Source organism: Merops nubicus, unplaced genomic scaffold (assembly GCF_000691845.1).
Source record: "Merops nubicus isolate BGI_N331 unplaced genomic scaffold, ASM69184v1 scaffold10503, whole genome shotgun sequence".
NCBI classification, from domain to species: domain Eukaryota; kingdom Metazoa; phylum Chordata; class Aves; order Coraciiformes; family Meropidae; genus Merops; species Merops nubicus.
The window spans coordinates 38475-60558 of record NW_008596887.1 but is presented as its reverse complement, the minus strand read 5'-3'; the positions used below and the strand labels follow the sequence as shown (position 1 = coordinate 60558).

At 38.5% G+C, this 22084-nt stretch overlaps 1 protein-coding gene across 1 annotated transcript in view; it reads right to left on the bottom strand.

The window, feature by feature from the left end:
• Positions 1-1228: 1228 nt before the first annotated feature.
• TOX (thymocyte selection-associated high mobility group box) overlaps positions 1229-22084 on the bottom strand; it is a 43939-nt gene continuing 23083 nt past the window's right edge. The window contains exons 4-6 of the mRNA XM_008936523.1: positions 11812-12198; positions 4606-4757; positions 1229-2644 (exon numbers count right to left, since the gene is read on the bottom strand). Coding sequence (XP_008934771.1) covers positions 2608-2644; positions 4606-4757; positions 11812-12198 — 576 coding nt within the window. The 3' untranslated portion in view covers positions 1229-2607. The remainder of the gene's footprint in view (positions 2645-4605; positions 4758-11811; positions 12199-22084) is intronic.

Genomic DNA, 22084 nt, shown 5'->3' with positions numbered 1-22084 from the left:
TCATGAACTGCAGTGGAGTTTCACCTGCTTAGGAAAGGATCTCAACTTTCTAGGCTCCATCTATTGACAATTTGTATCTGTCAATACACAGCTGAAAACAAATAGCAGATTGCCCTTGGCCAGCAATCACTGCTTCTTCCCAAGGTCAGACACAAAGAACTGTCATTTTTTTGCATTGAAGTTGGATCTTTCCTTTGGAACAAGGTGGCTTCAGCATAAACGTGGCCAAAACTGCTGCTCTTCCAGTAGAGCTGTCCCATCCGAATGGAGCCCAGGCACAGAACCACGCTCAAAGCCCTGGTCGGGTAAGGTGCCGGGTGGTAAACACACTGCAGGTTTCCCTTTGTACAGACTGAGAGACACCAACTAGCCAGAGGTTCATACAGAATAAGTATTTTATTCATGATGTATTTTTTTTTTTATTATTTACATTAAAGTTTTTTTTTTTTTTGTATTTTGAACTCTGCTTGGATACTGAAATTAACAACTTTATGTGACTGCCCACCTGCCCTAAAAGAAATGAAGATAACACAGTTCTTTTCAGTAAAAGAAAAACTGCCTGTCAAAATCAAAGCTGATTTTTCTCATCCCCACTAATTATCATCTCACTTTAGAATTAATATGAGTGGAAAATGTAGTTTACTATAATATAATAAATAGAAGACATTGGGTAATTAGTAGTGCTGGTATATTTCTAAAGTACTAAACAGACAAACAATAAACTGTGAATTTAATCACGAGTTCTCATACAGCTTCAAGACAGGAAAATTAGAGCTCTCAGCTACAGTCATTTGAGTAATCACATCTGATCTGCATTATTTATTAGTTATTACATGCCAAGTGATTCCGATCGTACATTGCCTGAAATCATTCCAAAGCGAGCATGCCTTTGTTTCTGTTTTGTTTTTGAAGAAAAATCAATGGCACTGCATAATGTGTATTTTATCCGAGTTGCTTGCTTTATTTCACATAGAAAATACAAATCAGTGGTACCCTCCATTAACTGGTCAGATAGCTGGGATGAAATCCTCCAGAAATACATTTTTAGAGCTATCTCTGTCCCAAAACATTGATGAAATATCTTCTTTTGCATTTCTTTTTTTTTTTTTTTTTTTTTAATCCCTTTCCCTGTGGCTGTTGAACTTACCTTTCACTCTAGGATGTATTTATGATACACTCCCTAAAGTTCTGTGCGACCATGGCTGAAGCATATTTGGTAACATATCTATTGGTAATATTTTTGTTCCACTTGACTAATTAACCAAAACAGATGAAGATTCAGGAATCAGCATTATGCAGTTTTATTCAGTTAGTTTTGTTGGTGTAAGTCGTAGTTTTGGGCAACTTCCTGCTATAATGCTTTAAAAAGGGAATTGCTTAAAATAACTTTCTTTTTTTCTTAAAGAACCAAAGAAATACAGAAATAAGTATTGGTTACCTTCATTTTCTGCCAGTAAAGCAGGTTTGGTGTTATATATGTCACTGTAAAAACTAAATAAAGTATTCACATCAGCTGTGAACAATTTGTGCCAGCAAAAGTTAAAGCATCAAAGAAACCTCTTTAAAATGCTAACAAATTTACTTACAAACACCTATATTTATTATTTCATAAATAGGCGCAACAGGTTCCATAAAAAAGATTAAATACAGACACAGTATGAAGAAACAATAATACATAGCCATATGTAAAGGTTATAATTTAGCTGTCTCCAATCTGTTTCTGCATCTAATAAAATATCAGGTAAGCATTTGGCAGTTTTATACATAAACGGACTTAAATGACGTTTACTAACCAGTACACATAAAGTGATTTTCTTTAAAAAAAAAGAAGCATTTTTAGGCAGTACAAAATAAATGTGTTTGCTCTTTATCAACATTATTTTTTTTCCTAGTTTTTTGTGTTTATTTCAAAGCCAATATTTTTAATCAATATTATTTGGGAATATTTTACTTTTTTTTTTCTCCAAATACTTTGAAAATATAGAACTATTAGTCAGTTGTTTAAAAATGAAGTAAAAATATGAATGTTTGCCAATTTAAACCTTCTTGTGAAATCAATAAACTGGAATGAGCCAGTTTCAATTACAATTAGCTACAAAAACATTCACATTTTATACTCTAGGAGAGTGTAACATAGATGCTATTTACAAACTTGCTATGACTGCTACATCAAGCCATTTAAAAAGTCTTTAGTAGTTTCATATAAACACCCATTATGAAAAACCAATGGAAAATCCAGGACTTTTATCCGAGACATCTACAGTTGCTAAGGCAGTTACTATCGCAGCACTTCACAGCAAAAACCAACATAAAATCTGAATGGTCCAAGTTTCCTTCAGGGAAGAAGAAAAGCAATGTCCATTAAAGGCTCTCAGGGTAGGGGTGGACAGGAGAAAGAAAGAGAAAAAATGGGGGGCGGGGGAAAGAAAAAGAAAGAAGCAAGACTATTTTTTTCCAGAGTGGGTGACCCACAAGCTCAAATAGTCCTAAGTGCTTAGCAACTTGTATTTCCTAATAAAATGCAGAACTGCCTTGACTGCATAAAGCAATCCATGATGAAAAGACTTCCCTGCATTCCTCAGTGGAAAGGAGAGGTGCTTCAGATTTTCAGGTAAGGTAGAGTGCTTTGTCCCTCTGCACGCCCCTGTTAAAAGAGAAAAAGAACAAATGTGATTTAAAAAAAAAAAATTGTTAAATTTTTAGTCCTATTCTTCCAAAAAAATCCCACAATCCTACTGCCTGTCATTAATTCCAAGCATGTCACTGAAGTACGACTGCATTACCATGCTAATAATGAGAAAAGTCCCAGTGCTCTAGTGGCATGTAGCAGCCAGGAGACCACACCTGGCCCTAAACTACACAGGACTGGGACAGGGGTTGAAGCCCTGGTTTGGGATCACCTGCACTAGCGGGTTGGTAGCACTGACTATCCCCCTCCCACAAACCTAGGTACAGCTGAGAGTTTAACTCAGGTCTTAGAGTGATACTCCATGATCATCCTGCATGATGTGGCCACTTCCTTAGAGGGTGAGAGAGCTTAGTTAAGTGAACGTGGTCACTGATACCTCTGGCCTATTACATTTACTAGTACAGACATAGCCAAAACATGTTGTGTTGGCAGATTCAGCTAAGTACACAACATGGAACACCAGAAGTTTCTGTCAAAACCAACTAGACCAACTCTCTAGTGCAGACCAGACTCTACAGACCTTCCATCAACGCACTGTGTCTAGCACACTTTTACATTCAGTTCTTGCTGGGTTTCAGCTCCAGCTGAACCATACCAGTTCAGAGCAAAAACGAGTTGTTTACCAGTTTCTAATTTCAAACAGTCTGTAGAATTCAGAAAAACCAACCAAACAAACAATTAAAGCAGAAGAGCATCACTGATGGGCTTGGTTCACACTGCAAAGATTTTCTAGGAGAGAGGCTTTACTCTTAATCTCCTGCTTCTTCACCAAAACCCAGGCACCAGTTCTGTTCTTCCACAGCTTTACAGCTTACTTGATTTGGAGTCCAACAGCAGCACAGAGCAAGCTACACCATGCTGGCAGATTACACTAATGCCATAGCAAAAGTAGGTTATGTCCATGCACACAGATTCACAAAGGTGTATCCACGCAGGGTATACACAAGGTCTGCTCAGAGAAAGTTTCTGCTGATGGCAAGTTATGCCCAGGAGGCACTTAGAGGAAATGACTGCGCATTGCTTTTTCCAGAAGAGACCAGGAATGAAGGCCACATTGATTTTGGTTTGGCTTCTCTGACAGAGTTTAAATAAACGTACTGTGTGAAACCGGTCTTCAAATTTGCTTTGTGTTCATTTGCCTTGTCTGAATTCAACAATTTGGTAGCAACCAAGAGCTTTTATCTGCCTTTGCCTTGAGGATTCGTGCAAAGGTCAAGGGGACCTCAGGGTGGTGTGCATGTTCACAAAGCATAACATCCACCTTTTAAAACTCAACAGATACCTTCTGTTCAGTCCTCAATCTTTCCACAAACTGCTTGTTTGTGGGACAGTAACATGGCTCCATAACAACCATGCTGTAGAGGAACTGAAGTTTTGAAGGGGCTACTAACCTTATGGTAGAGGAATAGAACTCCTATGGGTATGGTGCTCTGTTTCTGGTAATCTTCGTGTAATTGCCTTCCATGTATCTTGTATCCCATGCACCACCCCTGCATCTCACTGATGTGGGTTTTCATGACCCACACAAGCTGTTTTCACAAGCAGCAAGCTCTCCTCAGCAATGGAGCATTTGGAAGAAATAGTTCAGATCATTTGCCTCCCAAGCAGGAGGTAGTGGTCTTAAAATTCTTTTCCTACACCTTCTCCCTACGATTTCAGTTCTAATTTTCTAAGGAACAGAAGTTCTCTAAGACTCAGTGAATGTGCTGTGATAAGGTGACAACAAAGTCTAATAAACATATGTATTGAAAACTTGTTCTCCCACAACAGTCTAACTGCTGAATAAATACAGTACCATCACAGATGTACTTCTGAAATCCTGTGGGGAAATAGGCAACAAAGCTGCTTCCAAATTCTGTCAAACACTTGTGTCATGCGTGTTGCTCAACACAAGGTGGCATTCACTGGCTGCTTACCCATTACTGCAGTAGTCATTATTCCAGTCCACGGTCTGTGCTGGAGGATTTCTGCACCCTGAACGAACATACTCCATTGCTTGGGTAACAACTTGTGCAGCTGTTGATGTTGGATTGATGATATTCTGATAATCGGGCTGAAGAGTAAATCCCTAGAGGAGAAAGCAAATATGTTACAATGTACAGAAACCAAGCAACAGGTTGGGAGCATCGAAAAAACCCAAACAGTGTGCACTGGGAAATGGTAGATTACTTTTTTTCCAGGTGTACTGCACGTTATGAAACTTAAAATAGGAGAAAATATGCAGGTGCTTTCTAAGTTTTAAAATCTTTCCTTGATTTGAGACACGAAATACTGCCAAATTCTTGTTGGCTATTACCCAGTCCCAGGGAGGAACTAAAAGGGACAGGGTGAAACAATTCAAAACCAAGAGAACAACTCAATCAGCACTGGGGCTAAAAGGTCTGTTTGCTCCTTAAAGCTTCCATTTAGATTAAACATAAGGATACACACTAGTTGTTAATTCCCAGAATATGCAACAGAATCTTTCTGAAGGACGTAGGCAGCAGGTGGCTGACTGTTTTATTAGACTACACCTATTCACATATTGTTCTCAAAACCCTTTTTCTTCATTCAGTCACAAAGGGACCATCTGCTGCTTCTTTTATTTGTACTTCTCTCTCAACTAAACAGAAATTCAGCCAAAGCTCTTTAACAGTTGTTGGACTAATGTAGTGAATGTAGCACAGAAAAACTTGCTTTTTGAAACCAAGAAGATGAGAAAAAGAAGTGGAAGATACAAAGCGACATCAAACCTGCTCCCGGAAATATCTGTCTTGAGAAAAGTCATAATAATTTTTAGCTCTTTTGATATATGGGGATGTTTAAATGTTGTGTTTCAAAACCAGGAAATCAATTGCAATTTCAAGGCTAGTGTATCTGGTTCATCCTGTATAAATGTACATCGTGTTCCTGTAAAGTTAGAACTACAGATGGTAGAAGTACGGGAATACTGTATGAAAGCAAGTGGTGTCTGCTGAAAAAAACAGACCAAACTCCATTCTGGGGCAAGAGCATACAGTTCCCACTCAAGTTAACTGGATGTGTAGCTGCGAGATCAGAAACCAAACTTAACCAAGACACCTAGTTTGAAACCCTTCTCCTTCCGGCCAAGGTCCACGTACAGAACAGACAGAATTAAAGCTCATAGGTTTTAGTTTTAAACTCTAGAGCATTATGTGTGATTGCTTCTTACACACAGCCTTCAATGGAACAGGAATTTTGTGGAGAGCTTTTTTTTTTTCCTGCAGATTTGAAAAGTCAGCAACGCTACCATTAATCAAGACAAATGAGTATTCTCTGCTTTTGCCTGGCCCCCTCCATCCACAGAAATGAGCTTCCTTCAAACACGCCACTTCCTTCTTTACATCCATCCTTCTTGGTGCATTATCCTCCAGCTCGTCCCCAGAGGTCCTGCAGGTCCTGCCATGCCGTGCCTTTCATGTACACCATCACCTCACTCCACTCATCCTGATCGTGGACTTTAGCCTAGGCCATAAATGAATGCAACTTTCTTCCATAGTCTCTTCCATATGGAGAATATCCTGAGTCACACTTCAGTACCGTAAATGCTCTTTGAAGCCTCACTTCACCCCTGATGACTCCAAGAAACAGACTATTAGTACAGGGCAAGTTCACAGTTGAATTCTACATCTAGTTGTCATGTAACTTACCCACTGCCCTGCTAATAAGGTAAAATAACCCCCACCAATGGTGAATGTATCCCCTGGGCTCTGTACGCTGCCTCTTTACCAGCTTCTAACCCTGCATGCCAGAAACAACCCCCACGCCTGCAATGAATCCAAAGGAAACTGTAATTGGGCAGACTTGCTGATGACTTTAATTGGAGTTTTGCGTAATTAGAAGGCAGAAAAATTTGGTTTGCATATCACTGTCATCACTTTTATACCAAACATCACCCATAAGGCTTTTCTAATATAGCTGTAAGAGGAAACTACCCAAGAAACATATCCCTACCCTCAGGCACCCAGGTTCACCTTTGGCAGCAAAGCCCCTGAACTACCTCTTATCAGTCTTCCTGAAACAATCCTATATACAAGAAAAACACTTTGGGGCCAGTAGCTCCAGCACTGCTGCAGCGAAGCATGCGAGTGAGAGGGCACAGAGACTCAAGTACTCATGCAGAAAGAATCATAGAATCACAGAACGTACTGGGTTGGAAGGGACCTCTAAAGGCCATCTAGTTCAACCCCCTACAATAAACAGTAGTTACTACTACAATAGCAGCAACATCTCTAAGAGACTGTTCCCCCAAATTAGAGGAAGAGGTCATCAGTGCAATATCCATTCCATCTTTTATGGACTTAGGACAAATAAATAGCTCAGAAGCTGGAGGATGATCCTGTGGTTGAAATCATAGAATCATTTCAGCTGGAAAAGACCTTTAGTATCGTTGAGTCCAACCATTAACCTAACACTACCAAGCCCGCCAGAAAACTGTGTCCCTCAGCACCTCATCTACATAGCTTTTAAATGCCTCCAGGGATGGAGACTCCACCACCTTCCTGGGCAGCCTCTTCCAATGCTCAACAACCCTTTCGGTGAAGAAGCTTTTCCTAATAACCAGCCCAAACCTCCCCTGGAGCAACTTGAGGCCATGTTCTCTTATCCTATCACTTGTTTGCCAGCTTGGAACTGGGTGGGGACTTATTCTCATATTTTCTCAGGCTTTCTGTGTGACCACAGCCAAATTGCTTTGGCTGTTTTCCCGCAAAGCGTATGGACATGCGCGTTTGGACTGAACTGACACCTCTCATGATAAGGTTGGAACCATAGATCCAAACTTCATTCTCCTATCTGCAAAATGAGGGGTAACAACACTTTCATTTTGCACCTGGCAAGTCTAGTTTATAACTGCCTGGGACTGGGGCCTGTTTCTTTCTTAGGCCTCGCTCAGGTGATAAATTTTAATGTGGTGTTGAGGTATCTGAGCCAGGCTCCAGCTCCAGAAGCAACTGAGCTGCTGCAGCTCAATGGTCCCACTGGGGCTGAGGCCGACCAGAATGCTAGAGATGTGGGTGTTGGAAAGCATGTCTGTTAAGGCAAATTTGAGAAATCTCAACTCAGTGTGAAGGACTGATAAAGTATGGTGATGTTTAAGATGTAAACAATAAACCAGCTTTTTCATCAACTGAAAAAGCTCTGGAAATACATATCTGAACTGAGGGAGACAGCCTTGTACCAGCTTTGTAGTAAATATTTGTGTATTATTTATGTAAGCCCTTATCAAACAATGATGAAATAAAAAGTGCTCAGAAAATGAGTGCTTCGAGGTCTAATTAAACAATGCTGAATGTTTTTGCATTGTAATGCTCAAGAGAAAATCACCAACTGTTTTGCAACATGCCTAGAATTTTAAATTTCATTTTCTTGTTCCACATTGAAATAAAAATAGGGAACTTGATAAAGATTAATTCGATGTCAGGAGGGACATTTGCTCTTTAATTAGATTTCTGTAGCCCTAGCAGTTTCGTTGTGCCACTGTAGCAAGTCCTAAAAAGCCTGCAGCAGAACTAAACAGTGATCCTCATCTCCACACTTTACTGGGAACTAATTTCATTTCCTGCCTGTCTGGAGAGGTATTTTCAACAGGCATCAATGTTTTTGTCTTCACAACTGATTTATTCATCAATCTCAATGTGATATTTTAAACCTTTAAATTACATCCAAATCCTAAAGCATCTGTTTATTACACAAGGAAATTGAAAATCTGTCTGTGTGATATCATACAAAGATTTTTCCTTAAGGTTATAAAGGAAGTTGACAGATATTAATGATTTTTTTTTTTTCTCTTGACCTCATTCGAAGACAAAGCTTAACAAAAAAGAAGAAGAAATCTGGACAAATACAGCAGGTCCCTGAGTTTACTGTATATAACATATACCAGAAAAAATGAGGCTATTACTTTTGGCAGGTTATGCAATCATCTTGCTGTATACATTTATTTTCTAAAGGAAAAGGAAAACCTAAGAGTAGACTGAAATGATTATTTAAAAAAATAAAGAATAAAATGTGACATACATTAATCTTTTGGTTCTTTGTTGTGTATATGCTTGCAGACATGGTTACTAGACATTAAAAATCTAGTTTTGCTTGCTCTACCTGTGAATCCTAGTGGGACAGAGATTGTAATGAGACTCACAATCCCAGCCAATACTTGGGTGAAGGATTTTGAGTAGGGCAGGAGATGCTTCCATCAGGGCTACTTAAAAGGGTTCCTTAACAATGACTGGGTGTATCTTGGAGGGAGTGATTCCTTGGTCTCATCACTCACCACACAAAAGAGTACAGTACCACAGGCTGGAGAGTGGGGTATGCTCAGAAAGAAGCACAAATGTCTGTGTACAGAAAGAAAAGGATGACTTTGCAAGAGAAAAGCAGCTGCAGCTTCAGATGCCGTTTTAGCCTGAACTTTGGAGAAATTGTGCTAATTTGAAAGACAAGGGTTAAGATTGGTTGAACTTGATGACCTTAAGGGTCTCTTCCAACCAAAACATTTCTATGATTCTATGACTCAGATCATCTGATCCAAATTAAGTAAAAATTAAACATCAAGTTAAACCTAAGAAACAGACTGGAGGGAAACAATTTGGTATCAGTTAAAACACAATACAGCGATAAGATGCTCACAGGAGCATTTAAAGAAAGAAAAATCTCACTTTTCAAATCCACTGTGGTTCTTCCAGGGCGTCAGAAGAGGACGAAAGAAAAACTTCTACATAGTAGATTTAGACTTTAACACATTAAAACTTTAACATGGCTTCCATTAATAATATTTAAGAAAAATATAGTATATTTCAGAATTAGAAGTTAAATATAATAAAAATCAGGATCAAATTTTAATCCAAGTAAGAGAATAGAAGTAAATGGGCATTTTTTACAGTGTAAAGAATTAACACTGTAAATGAGTGTTTACACACAGTAGGGCCCATTTTTTAACTTAACTGTTATTAACTGTTTTGGAACAGAAAGGAAAAAAGACAAATCAGTCTGCTTTGCAGAAGTTGCAAAAAACATTTAGATAAAAATAGAGAAGAATATTTAAAAGAAATTTTAAAACATTTGCTAATGCTAGATACATGACCAAAATGCTCATACCTAAATTTTACTTTGGCTAACAGAATTAATTGATTTCAAAAATAACAGAAATTGGGCAGTAACTGAGGATTTTTGGCCACCACCACTTCTGATCTTCTTGACATTCTGTAGTTTTTGTGGACTCCTGGAGAAGACCACCCTTCTCCAGCTGGCAGTCAGTCCCTCTTGGTTTGGCAGCTACACACACGCAGGCGAGGACTGCTGGAAGTGGAGGAGGATATGGTGTTCCCTGCAGAGCTGATGAAGCTCATTGTCCTGGCAGCAGTGGGGGCAGAGGTTTCTCCCCAGGTCAGCACTTCTTATCAGTTCCTCCTCAAAGTTACACACAGAAGGAGTTTGTGGATTTCACACACAGTGGTTTTAGAGGACTGTGTTCCTGCCTGCCAGGACTGAAATCTGGATCTCTGTGTGATTTTTCTTGGTGCTGGCAACCCTTCAGACTCTATTGCATTGACTCTGTGTCTGTTGGTTTGCCTCTCTTTGCTTTGAGCCTTCAGGTTCAGCCATGACTGCATCAGGCTAAGGATCTCCAGACAGACCCTCCTGCCTCACCCATCTAGGACTTTCCCCAGCTAATTCTAGCTGCCTAGGCTTGGGTTCCTAGCTCCTGAGTTCCTCTGAGTCTTGAGTATGGGCTCTCTCAGGGCACTGACACCAGGAAACTGGGTTTCTAACTAGTAGGAAAACCTACAGGAATACACAACAATAAAAGACTCCACATTTGTACAGTCTTATGTCTGTTGAGTCTGTTTACTCTGATCATAAAATATAAACTGGACGAGGAAAAAGTTGTAAACACCTTACAAATTTTCCTTCCTGTCTGATTACTCCAAATCAATCTTGAGGCTAAGATCAAAGTATCTAAAAAAAAGTCCAGATCATTCTGAGCGCACCTTGGTTTACCTTCCAAACAACTAAATTTACCAATTTTTCCTGTTAATTCATTCTCCCAGCTAGAAGCTGTGTTTTGTGTTCAGGTATTCCCATCTCTAAAGACCAATCTTGAGATAAATTGTTTCCATCTTGGAAAACAAATGCAAATGCCTTGTTAGCAAAGGTGAATTTATAGAGATATTAAAAAAATGAAGCAAATTCATGACTATGTATATATATTACCAAACACAACTGACAATTTTTTTTTGTATACAAATTTTGTAGATTCTTGCAACTCTAAAACCAAAAAAAATCATTCTAATACCTCTTTGCAAAGCAAGATCTTATTATTGATATTCAGATCTCATCCAGTACAAAAGGAAATTTTCTCTCATGAAATCAGCAGAGTTAATGTGCTTTAACCCCCCATAGGCTTGGGTCCAAAAGTTAGAATACTATGGCTGGCTTGCATTCATTCAGGACTCCCAGGAAATGTATAGAGAATCAACTAACTGAAATATGGAGAATTAAAGGAAAAAAGTGCAACTGTATTGGGATACTGAGGACAGACCACTTATTTCCAGTAAAAAAAAAGGTGTGTCTATCTAGCCAAATGAAGCTATGAATACAGCACAAACTAATGTACTCGTGTTCACTTAATCTAGCATGTTTAACATAATATGTGCTGTTCCCTGTTCCCTCTGACTGTTCCACATCACAGTCAGCACCGGAACAACAGCACAAGCCACAGTCATATCTTTTTCTAGACTTCCCTACCTCGTGTTTATAAAATGTGTCTCCCAAAGAATTAACTTCGGGTAGATGTGCTACATCTACTTGTTTTTTGAACACCTCCAGGGATGATGATTCCACCACCTCCCTGGGCAGCCTGTTCCAGTGCCTAACCACAATGTGATGAACATTGTGGCTAGCACAAAACGGTCCGCTGAACCTCTATCATCTAGGTAAATTCATTCATTTGTTCTTGCCATTCAACGACTAAGCCCTCAGATTATATTACCACGGTTTTGGAACTCTGCAAAATTAAAGCTAATCCATAGCTCTAAATCTCACTTACTGTCCCAACATATGGCTGAGTTTCCCCCCCTCCCAAAACAAATAATTCCCCAGACAAGACAAAAGCTCAAACTTACTTGCTGCATTGTAGGTGAATGTAAAGCAGACTGGACCTGCATCGGTAGCTGGTTTCCAATGGACTGCTGCATTGAGATTGGCTGATGTTGCTGGATGTTGAGATGCTGGTGCAGAGGGGGGCTGATCTGAAGGGGTGGTGGTGGGGACACAGCCATGTTTGCTATGGAAACAGTCACTGGCATTTGGTTGTTGGGCTTAGGTGCTATGTTCCTGGGGATGTTGGCATGCATGGCAGTGATGTGAGGATTCATTCCTGGTTGTTGGTGGTAGTGGGAACTGAGGTACAGTGCAGAGTGAGCCTGTGTGGGCCCATGAAACACCGACTGCTTTGAATTCATCATCTGAGGTTGTGGAGAGGCTTTAACATCAACAGGTTCACTGTAGCTCTGTTGAGAAAAACAAGAAACACACAACACTTAGAAGTTACAAAATGTTGCTGTTCTACGCCCTGAAGTCCGTTCAAGAGTCACACCACAGGAAAACACAGATTTGGACCATCAAATTGTCCTGGAACTGGAGCTTGGTTATTATGCTAGGAAAAAAAAAAATTATTTTACCTTACACTTTCCTCTTCAACATTGTAAAAAAAAAGAAGTTAGCTCCTCTGTTTCCTGGTCTAGCCTGACATTTTGCTTCTTCCGAACTTGGAACTGGCATCACTGACCTAATAACCTACACAAGAAAGTCTGACACATCAATTCACTTCTATTGTCCTCAGATTTGATGGCCTAGTTGAAAAGGGATTCACGAGGGTGGGCTCCAGCAAAAGTCTGCCCTGGTCTTTGACATGTCTTATTTTTCCACCTGTGAACCAGGGATAAGAATTTCAGTGCCCTTTACCAGACACATTGATAACTGCTAATGGTGCTTTATCACTTAGCTAACATGACGTCTTCATAAGCTAAATCCTATCCACAGTTGTTGTACTGTATTGAATAAACATGCTAGTTGCTGTCCCAATACCTTTGTGTTAAAATATTTGGTGCTGGCCTGCTGCCCACACCTGTATCAAACATGTTTAATGAGCCACACATTCAGAAAATATAAGAATATTCTGAATATATCACTCTCATCAAAACTTACTTTATGTTCACAAAGTTCTGAAAATTCTGTTTCAGACTGATGCCTGTATAAACATCAGACACAGGAATGGTACCTTAATAAAGCTGGAAGAATACTGCATAGAATATTACAAAACACACATATTTTTCAAGAATGTTGTAGTCTACCTTGAATTCTTAAAGCTTCTAGTAATAAAACCATTCCATTAATGAATGTGAATTTTAATAGTAGTCTTCGTTCCAATATTTATAGCTTGTTACATTTGACTTAATTCAATTTGTTGTTTTCCATACCCTTATTGTCATCCACCTTTTGAGCGCTAATGCTGCGGGCTCAAAGAAATGATGAAAAAAAATTTAAGAACTAAACTCGTCTGAGCTTATAAATGGGAATTATGATTTGCAGTTAAGTCATACTAGGATTAATAGTCAGTGAAAGGTGAGACATGCTGGAAAAAAATAGCAGAAATGTCCCTCTGGAGAAAGAAGTCACTTTGTCAAAACAAAGGCTGAAAGATGCATATATGCCCTTATTCTGTGACCTCCATGTCATGTTTGCTCAGTTTACAAGTCAGAGTAAGTTTCATGTTACTCTCAGCACTCCAGGGTCAGTGAAGTCTATTTGTATTCTTCATGAAGGATGTACCATCACCAACAATCCGCTGACAGGCGTTACTGGGATCGCCTCATTATACGCCGTGATAAAGATGAGAAAGATAACTTCATTTTCCCTAAGTGTAGCTGCAGTTCCGTTGGCAAAACCCCCTCATTTTCTCCAGTAAACTAAAGGATAATTAGATGAATATGATAAAATGAATGCAAATCGCTGTGGCGCTGCCTGGCTCTGCTCTCTGTGGGTGGACAGTGTGCAGTAGGTATTATACATGTATTTGCAGGATACGGATACAGACATAAACCTCCACTGATATTAAGTGATAAACCTGAAAGTAGGTGCAAATTCTGTTAGGTGTTTTTTTGTATTATTTTTTAAAACATTGAACTACTGCTCCTGACAGCATGAAAAATATTTTCCCCTCTTTCTTCATGGTTGCATTCTTAGGACACTCTCATGAGTGTCCTAAGCAAGCAAAGCAAAGGCTGTCAGGTTTGTTGAAATTTCAGAAATTCAGAAGGTTTCCTAACTAGCAGCATGATCAGGACCCTCCTCTTGAGCATCACAGGCTCTTTATACATTACAGGAGATGCATGTTGTGTTGTTTCTTGAGAAACTTGGAGTCTTCCTGAGAGCCTTGTCCCTCTTGAGAACAGGTTGCCTTTCCACTATGTAGCTGGCACGCTTTATCAGGTACAAGCAGGGATAATTGCTCTTGAAGCATCAAAGGTCAGATGGGTTAAACAACTCTCTTGGTGAGGGGGGATCAAAAAGCCTTTGTGGCCACTATTTCTGACAGACTGATACATGCTATATTTCGTTTGTGTCTACAAAGATGCTGGCATACACCTCTTTAACAAAAATAGAGTGAACCAGTTTAATTATTGGGTAATTCTGAGTTCACACATAAGTGGTGAATGCACGGCCCACACTGATAAAATTACAGACTTATCAGATGGTATCGTTTAATACTTCAAATACCAAATTATGTTAAGAGGAATTTTACAGTTTTGGGCCAGAGATGAATAACACTTGTTTTACCTGAGAAGAGTGTCTGCAAAGTGATCAAAAGGGACCATTCCAGTTGTCCCAAGCTATTGATCAGCATTCTACATGTTTCACTACCTCCTGATCCAGTGGAAAGCACAAAACTTCAGTTTCAGAGCAAGTATTTTGCTGTTACTTAGGACGTTTTAAATCATATATGTTCTGAAGCCCCATTGTCCAATATCAGTGTAAAACACATCAATATTATCAGTTACTGGGAATCTTGATAAATGAACCTATTATGTGCTATTCTCCAGCATACTGCACTTTCAGCTTTTTCTAAGGCTGGGTCAGAAACACAGATTTTGTGAGTGTTGCTGACGCTCATGGAACAGGCCTTGTAAAATAGTTTGGCTTCGTTATGTCCCTTTACTGCGCAATATACCAAGAGGTATATACAATGAATAGGTCACCCAATCATTTTGGGCACAATGACTGTTTTCCCAGATTTGAATGGGCATTGCATGTGTCCAGTACAGCATCAGACAGTCTTAGAAAAGGACTTTTACTATGGGTAAAACTAAGTATTAAGAAAGAAGGGATTTGATTAGCCAATATGGGCTTCGAACACCTAATCGTGTTCCCTAACTTTGCAGGTTGGAATTCAGCCAGTTTTCTCTTGCCTTATCCAAGGTGAAAAGCACAAAAAATAATTTTTAAGAAGCTCTCTTTAGTTAATTAATCTGCCCAAAACCAACACAGACAATTTACATCTCTAATTTTTGGCACGAAGTTATGGGATGTAATTAATTTACAGATATATGCAGTTGAGACCAGAATTATAAATCTGTACACACAGGCCAATGAACACTGAAGCTTAGTATCTCCTACGTACTACAAGTTCTGTTAGACAGACAGTGAGAAAAACCTCAATCAGAAGTATGGAGATTTAGACCCACCACTAGAGGGTAACAGAATATCATATTTAGTTAATGGTGGGAAGTTGTGTTGTACACATACATTAGTGAATATACATTAGGACCACAAACTAGAGCTTTTCTGGATAGCCTTTTATGCTCTTTGAGTGGCTTCTACTTGTTCTGGAGTTCAACTCAAAGCCTTACTCTAAATCTTTCAAGCTCTTCATAGGCTAGTGGTAGGGTTTCTTATGGACCTGCCTCTCCATCTAACATCATAATCTAATACTGTTGCCTAAATGGAAAAAAAAAAAATAAATCCGAAGGTGAAGACAAGGTAGGCAGCCCCAGGCAATGGAATGTTACAGAAAAAGTATGACTGCCCTTTAGGCACAACACAAAACCACCTTTTTTTTTTTTTTTTTATGAGAATCTATTGCTTTACTGAAACATGAAGAAAAAGAGAGAAGAACTATTTGAAATGCCAACAGAAAGAGAATGTAAGTATAAGATAAATAGGGAAAGGAAGAAAACAAAACAAACAATACTATACCTCTGATGATAATGAATATAATTATATTAATTAAAAGCACTGGTGCATGACCCTCAGTTCTCAAAATGATTGTACTTGTGTCATACTTTCAAGGAAATGTGTGACGATACAGGTGAGTGATGTTCTTCAGAAGAAGTGTTAAGAGTTGATCATTTTACACAAAGTGTGGGAAGTGCTGAATCAAGTTCTTCCCCCCAGCTTTCATCGAACTCTTGCCTTTCCTTCCAATTCTACAGCAAAGCAAACTTTTCCATCTACCTTCTACTCCCCTGTTGTGTACCAAAACTCCTTAGGCATAATTGCCAAATAAAAGAATTAAATTAGGTTAAGAGGTTAAGCATTGCTCATCCAGTTGTGCTATTCTTTTCTAAGAACTGCCCTGGGTCTAATGGCCCTTCTTGTCACAGACTGAATTCAGGCACAGGAGCTCCTGAGAAAAGGTGACACTGGGATTTGCCTCACCTCAAAACATCCAACCCACTCTTACAGTTGAGAAATTATTTCTGGCACAGACACCCTGCTCAATTTAGTGGTAGCAGAGAAAACAGCAACAGCCTAGCAATGCCATTCTGGCATCTCCACAGCTTTCTTTGGGTTATAATTTTACTTCCACTTTGAAAAGTTGCACTTTAAACCCTAACCTGTATATTCAGGCACCAAAAAGGTGTTGAAACTTACATATGGATTTTGCTTCTCCTTCTAAATTGTGGCTGACTTCTGCCTAATATTGGCTCTTCGAACCCCACTTCTGTTGGAACATAACATCCATGTGATTGAAAATAAAACAAGGACTTGTTTTTACAAGCTGGTACTCTAAGGGCCTGATCCTTAGACTACCGAATTTAGGAAATTCTCCTATTAAATTAAATAGAATTTGAATCAGAGCCCAACACTGTTACTTCAGTATTAAAGCCTGGATGTCAACTTCATTTGTCATGAAAGCCAGGCAGGACCTGGGTGACAGAGGCTGAAAATAATTCCCAATTGACAAGAACTAATGTAGACCTATATTTCTTCAGAAACATACCTAGAAACTACAACTGCCTATACTTGCAGTTATTCTTGCCTATACTTGCAGGAATGTTGCAAGTGGGACCATTTAGATATATATACACACACACATATATTAACATCTTAAATTTACATACTGTATACATGCTTTATATTCAGCATTCTTACCTACTATAGCATATGATATTATAATATTAAGGAATTAAATATTTTTTCAATAATTTCATTCTAGTAAACAATGTTCAACTAATATTGCTGTTCACAATATAAAATCAAGAAGTCAGTGTTGTCTCAAAGAAACCATGGTTTCTACTTACAAAGAAAAAAACATACTTCGTTTTCTTATTCTATTGATTTCACGAAATTAACTAATGATCAAAGCCTTTCAGTTGGAGCAATATAATTTTAGTTGTTTACAGACCAGACATTATCAAAATACTTCTTTATTAGCGTCATCAGTTAAGATCTCCTTCATAATAAAATATTCAGTAAATACATTTAGTACATCAAAACATTCAGTAAATGTTCTTGGTACTATTGGTTTCCTATGTGTCTTTTAAATACATGCTGAGAGACTTCCTCAAGGGCACAGACATGAGTCTTGTGGCCAATATGGCCAGCATAAAATTCTATAAATGCAAACAGCTTTACTCCTGGGTAAACACACCCTATTCCAACCTCAGAAGAATCTTGTTTTTTTTTTTTTTTTTACACAGCCAAACCGGTGTAACATCATTTTATTTTAAATGAGAACCAGGTGCTTCTCTTAAAATGAGAAACAGAGGTTTGGCATCCTCTCTACACAGACAAGGAACATGTATTATGTGAGTATCTCAAAGTCTAGAAAAGAATTTAACTCAGTTCAGATTTTACAAGAATATAACAGAATCATAGAATGGTTTGGGCTGGAAGACACCTTTAAAGGTCATCTAGTCCAACACCTCTGCAGTGGAGCAGAAATATCTTTGAAACCTATGTAGTTGCTACTGTGTCCCTCTTCATGATGCACATCTAGTGACTGCTGTCCATCCTTGAGCCACACCGAGGAATTCAACAATTTTTGGACCAGAATGAAGATTACATTCAGGTAACAGTGATTATGTCAGCTGGTACCAGGAAGGTCCAGGCTTTGCAGGCAGTGATCAAACTTAGGCAGGTCTGACTCAGCTTTAAATGAGTTATCTTCAGTACCATGACATTAAAGATGTAGATAGAAGGAAATTGGCTGAATATTTATGCAACTCGTACAAAGCTTACCTAAGCTTAAGTTTGCATCTGCTGTCTTTGCTCTCTCTTTGGTGGAAGGAACATCTTGAATTGTTTATTCCTTCTCTCAGCTTTTCTGCGTTCACATAATCCTCAACGTTTTTAACGTTTTTGACATTTTAGGTCACTTCCAACCTCAAGTCTGTCCTTGAGAAGAATCCCTTCTTCTAGACTACATGGGCTCAGCCATTTTATTAATACCCCTGTGAAGCTGTTTATGAGAGAATGACTTCTCTCCAGCAGCCTTTTCTCTTTCCTGCTTAGCTCTTTAACTCCTTTAGAGATTCCTTTGACTTAACTCTCTCCACTCCAGTAGATACCCCTCATATGCATATTTGCAGTAGAGCTGCCTTCCTACCTAAGTCACAAGAGGCTCTTAGCAAATGATGTTTCATATTTTGTTAATTCCAGTCACCTATTGCAATGACAACATCTGGGACTCTAGAGAGTTCAGAAAGCTTTTTGACACATTCTTGATGTTTCAGAACAAAGGAGTAAGCCATGGGTTGTCATCTATAATTAGCTGAGGTGGCTCAGAAGAACATCTTCAAATCCAAATATACATTTTGTCATCATCTATAGGGGATTGTCATGGATTCATTCAGGGTATGTAAGTAAAAATGGATGTTTTATGAATGTAACCTGAGTACGTGTGATAAAGGATATGCAACTTTAATTTGATACAAGTGTTTTAATTCCCCAAATGGAAGCAGTAGGCTAACAGTGAAATCTAGTTTTATTAACTCACTTAAAAAACAAACACAGTTCCTCTCCAAATCAAAACCTGGCATCTCTCAAGCTCAAGACATTTCTGCCATTTTTTGGCAGAAATTACATGAGAGCAGCTCTCAGTTTTTGCACTGCTGAATGTAAAGCTTCACATGATTTAGCCTCAAATCTAATTCATGGCATTAGCTTAAATACAGTTTGCTCTGCATTTTCAGTTGCAGTATAGTTGGTTTCCTTGCTAGACAAGGAGACATTTTGAATTGTGTTACTATCAGATTAGACAATTATTTTATAAATATATATGTGTACTTATCAGATACTCTGATACATTACATACTTGCTCATACATAATTTTGAGTCCTCGAAAATTTCTGACCACATCATAATAACTCTAGAACGACTGGAAGACCAAGGTATCACAGAAGCATGAAGTACCTGCTGTAAAAGGTCTACATTATAGTCTTCCCCACTAGAGACTATAATCTTAATGGAAAAAAGTAAAAGCTGTATGTGCATGTCATCATTCTGTTTGTGTGTGTGTGGTTTTTTTTTGTGTTTGTGGTTTTTTTGTTTTGTTTTGTTATTGTATAAAGGGAAATATTGCCAAATGCCTTGTATTGCTTTAATAGCTTCATGAAAAAAAAATCATGCATCAAACATAACCATATTTTTTGTTATTCTTTCTCTGATGCCTTCACTGAGAACAGTTTAAACTGTTTTATGAAACTGCAAAACATCTGCATGGACTGGAGCTAGTTATACTATAGGAATCTGTTGTCTCAAAAAGCAGAAACCAGGTGCCTTTCTGCCAGCAGCAGAAGGGATGCTGCTCTCCTTGTGTGCAATAGCAACTGATTAAAGCACAGACCAGGAGACAAGACAGTTCAGACATCTACTCTGTCAAGAGATATCCAGAAATTTATTTCCAAATGAAATGTTCTAAACCCCAGTAGCTGCTTATTTCAGGGAGGAGTGAGCCAGGATATGGTGCTCCCTATGTTTGAAGTTTGGCCACTACTAGATAGAAAGGCATTTGAGATTCTCTGGGCTACAGAAAACAAATTGTGGAGAGAGCACAGCTACTCATCCCCCTTCCTTACAGCTGCATCCTCCTTACATAGGAGAGGGGAGATGCACAGTCTGGGAAAACATATTTTTTGACTTTTTTATATGCTAGGCAAGTGCTTTCAGCACATATATCTAGGAAATGGGAAACTAATAAAAAGTTTACTGTTCAAATATTTGGGGTTGTTTTGCTTTAAATATGGTCTCTGTTTGGTTTTTTTTTTTTTTTTTACAAGTAGCTTACACTTTTTCATGTATATTCGCTGCACTCTTAAGACACTGAAATTCCTTAGGCTGTTCAATTGTATTGTAAAAGAGGCAGTGTAATGGATATTTGGGGTGCCTGGGAACTCTCTGGTTACAGATTGCTGTGCTAATAGCATTATGGCAATGCCAGTCTTACCAGATATGACCATTAGTTTGTTATGAAATGTAACTGCAAGGAAAGCTACGTCCGCCATGTACTTCAAGAAGCAATTTTACATGTCCAAAGGATTTGCACTGTCCTCAAAACTGAAAAAACGTCAAAGCGTTTGCTGCAATGTCAAGTGAGGACACCATTTTGACTTAGACACAACAGCAGAGTTTTGAAATATGCCTGAGTGTTTTGAATTTGAACAATATTCTCCTTACTGAGAGGTTTTAGCTTCATCCATAGCTGCTAAAATACGTCTGCATGAAAACTAAAGTTGTGTCACTACACAGTGAGAATTAAAGATTCATTTAGGCAGAGAGAATAAAACAGGGAAGAAAATTCTTTGACCTATTCAGAGTTAAACTTGCAGTGCTATAGTTAACCTACACGTATTTATTACTTATATGAACACATATTATGAATGTTAAATATATAATATCTAAATATTGTAATATAAATAGCCATAGTTGCATAGATATTAAATTATTTAGTATTTACTCATCTATATCTATGAATGTATATATTTAAATATATATAAATATATATCTATTTGAAAGATGCAGCAAAACCTCTAATGTCAGCCAGAAAAAAGGCTGGTTAAGCTAGAAAAAGTGCTTGTTTTATGAAAAAGTAAAATTGCAATTCACAGCATTTTATGTAATGCTGTACACATTACCAGATACCAGAGACTGCATTTCTGGACCTGAATAGTACTAAAAGTTGCAACTAAGGGCAAATATAAAGACACTTGTTTACAATGCAAAGGCTTAGTCAGTACTATAAGCAATATGGCAATTTGCATAGCAGAAGACAGAATGCTTTGTGATGTGATTTTTACTTTATGCATCAATTCCTACACACATGACCAAACTCAACAACAGCCCCATTAATTTCAATCATTAAAAAAAAGGAGAAAATACTGCAAATAAACCAATACATTAAATGGGGATTAAGACATAACCAAGATATTTACAGAGTCATATATTTGTCTTATTTACTGGGTGCTAGTCCTATTTCATGAAGACCTCACTAAAGCACTTAAAAGTGTACTAGACATGGGCTGGCAATCCTATTACTGAAGCTGCTGGTGACACTTCCACTTTTTCAGTTATGAATTTGTCAAATAACACAGTCTGAAATTGTACATACTAGGTGTGTGAGTGACTTCCTTGCTTTTGTAACAAACTCCATCCAGAACTGTTAGGCTTTTTAAAGAATGCACCAAGAGGAAAGCACCATATGCCACTTAAAAAATTTGGTGCCCATCCTTAAGTTGCAATGGAAGAGGGACTTGAACTCTGGAATGGATAATGAGAGATTATGTCAAAGCTTAATATCCCATCTTCCCAAGAAAAGACATTCAAATTTATAAATGTGCATCATCTGAGAAGGCAGCTAAGACTATTCCTTCTCATGGGCTCTTCCAGTACTGGTTGCCCTCTGTGATGCAAAGTAGTCTGTCCCTCAAGTCCATCTCCAGTTTCTGTCACGATGCACCCATGGCTTTGAGTTTATAAAGGTTGAGGATGCAAAGGACAAGAGAAAGACTAGGAAAAAGAGTCGCTGAAGTAAATGTTTGCTGCTGGAGAGAAGAGGAGAGGAGAGGAGAGGAGAGGAGAGGAGAGGAGAGGAGAAGAGAGGAGAAGAGAGGGGAA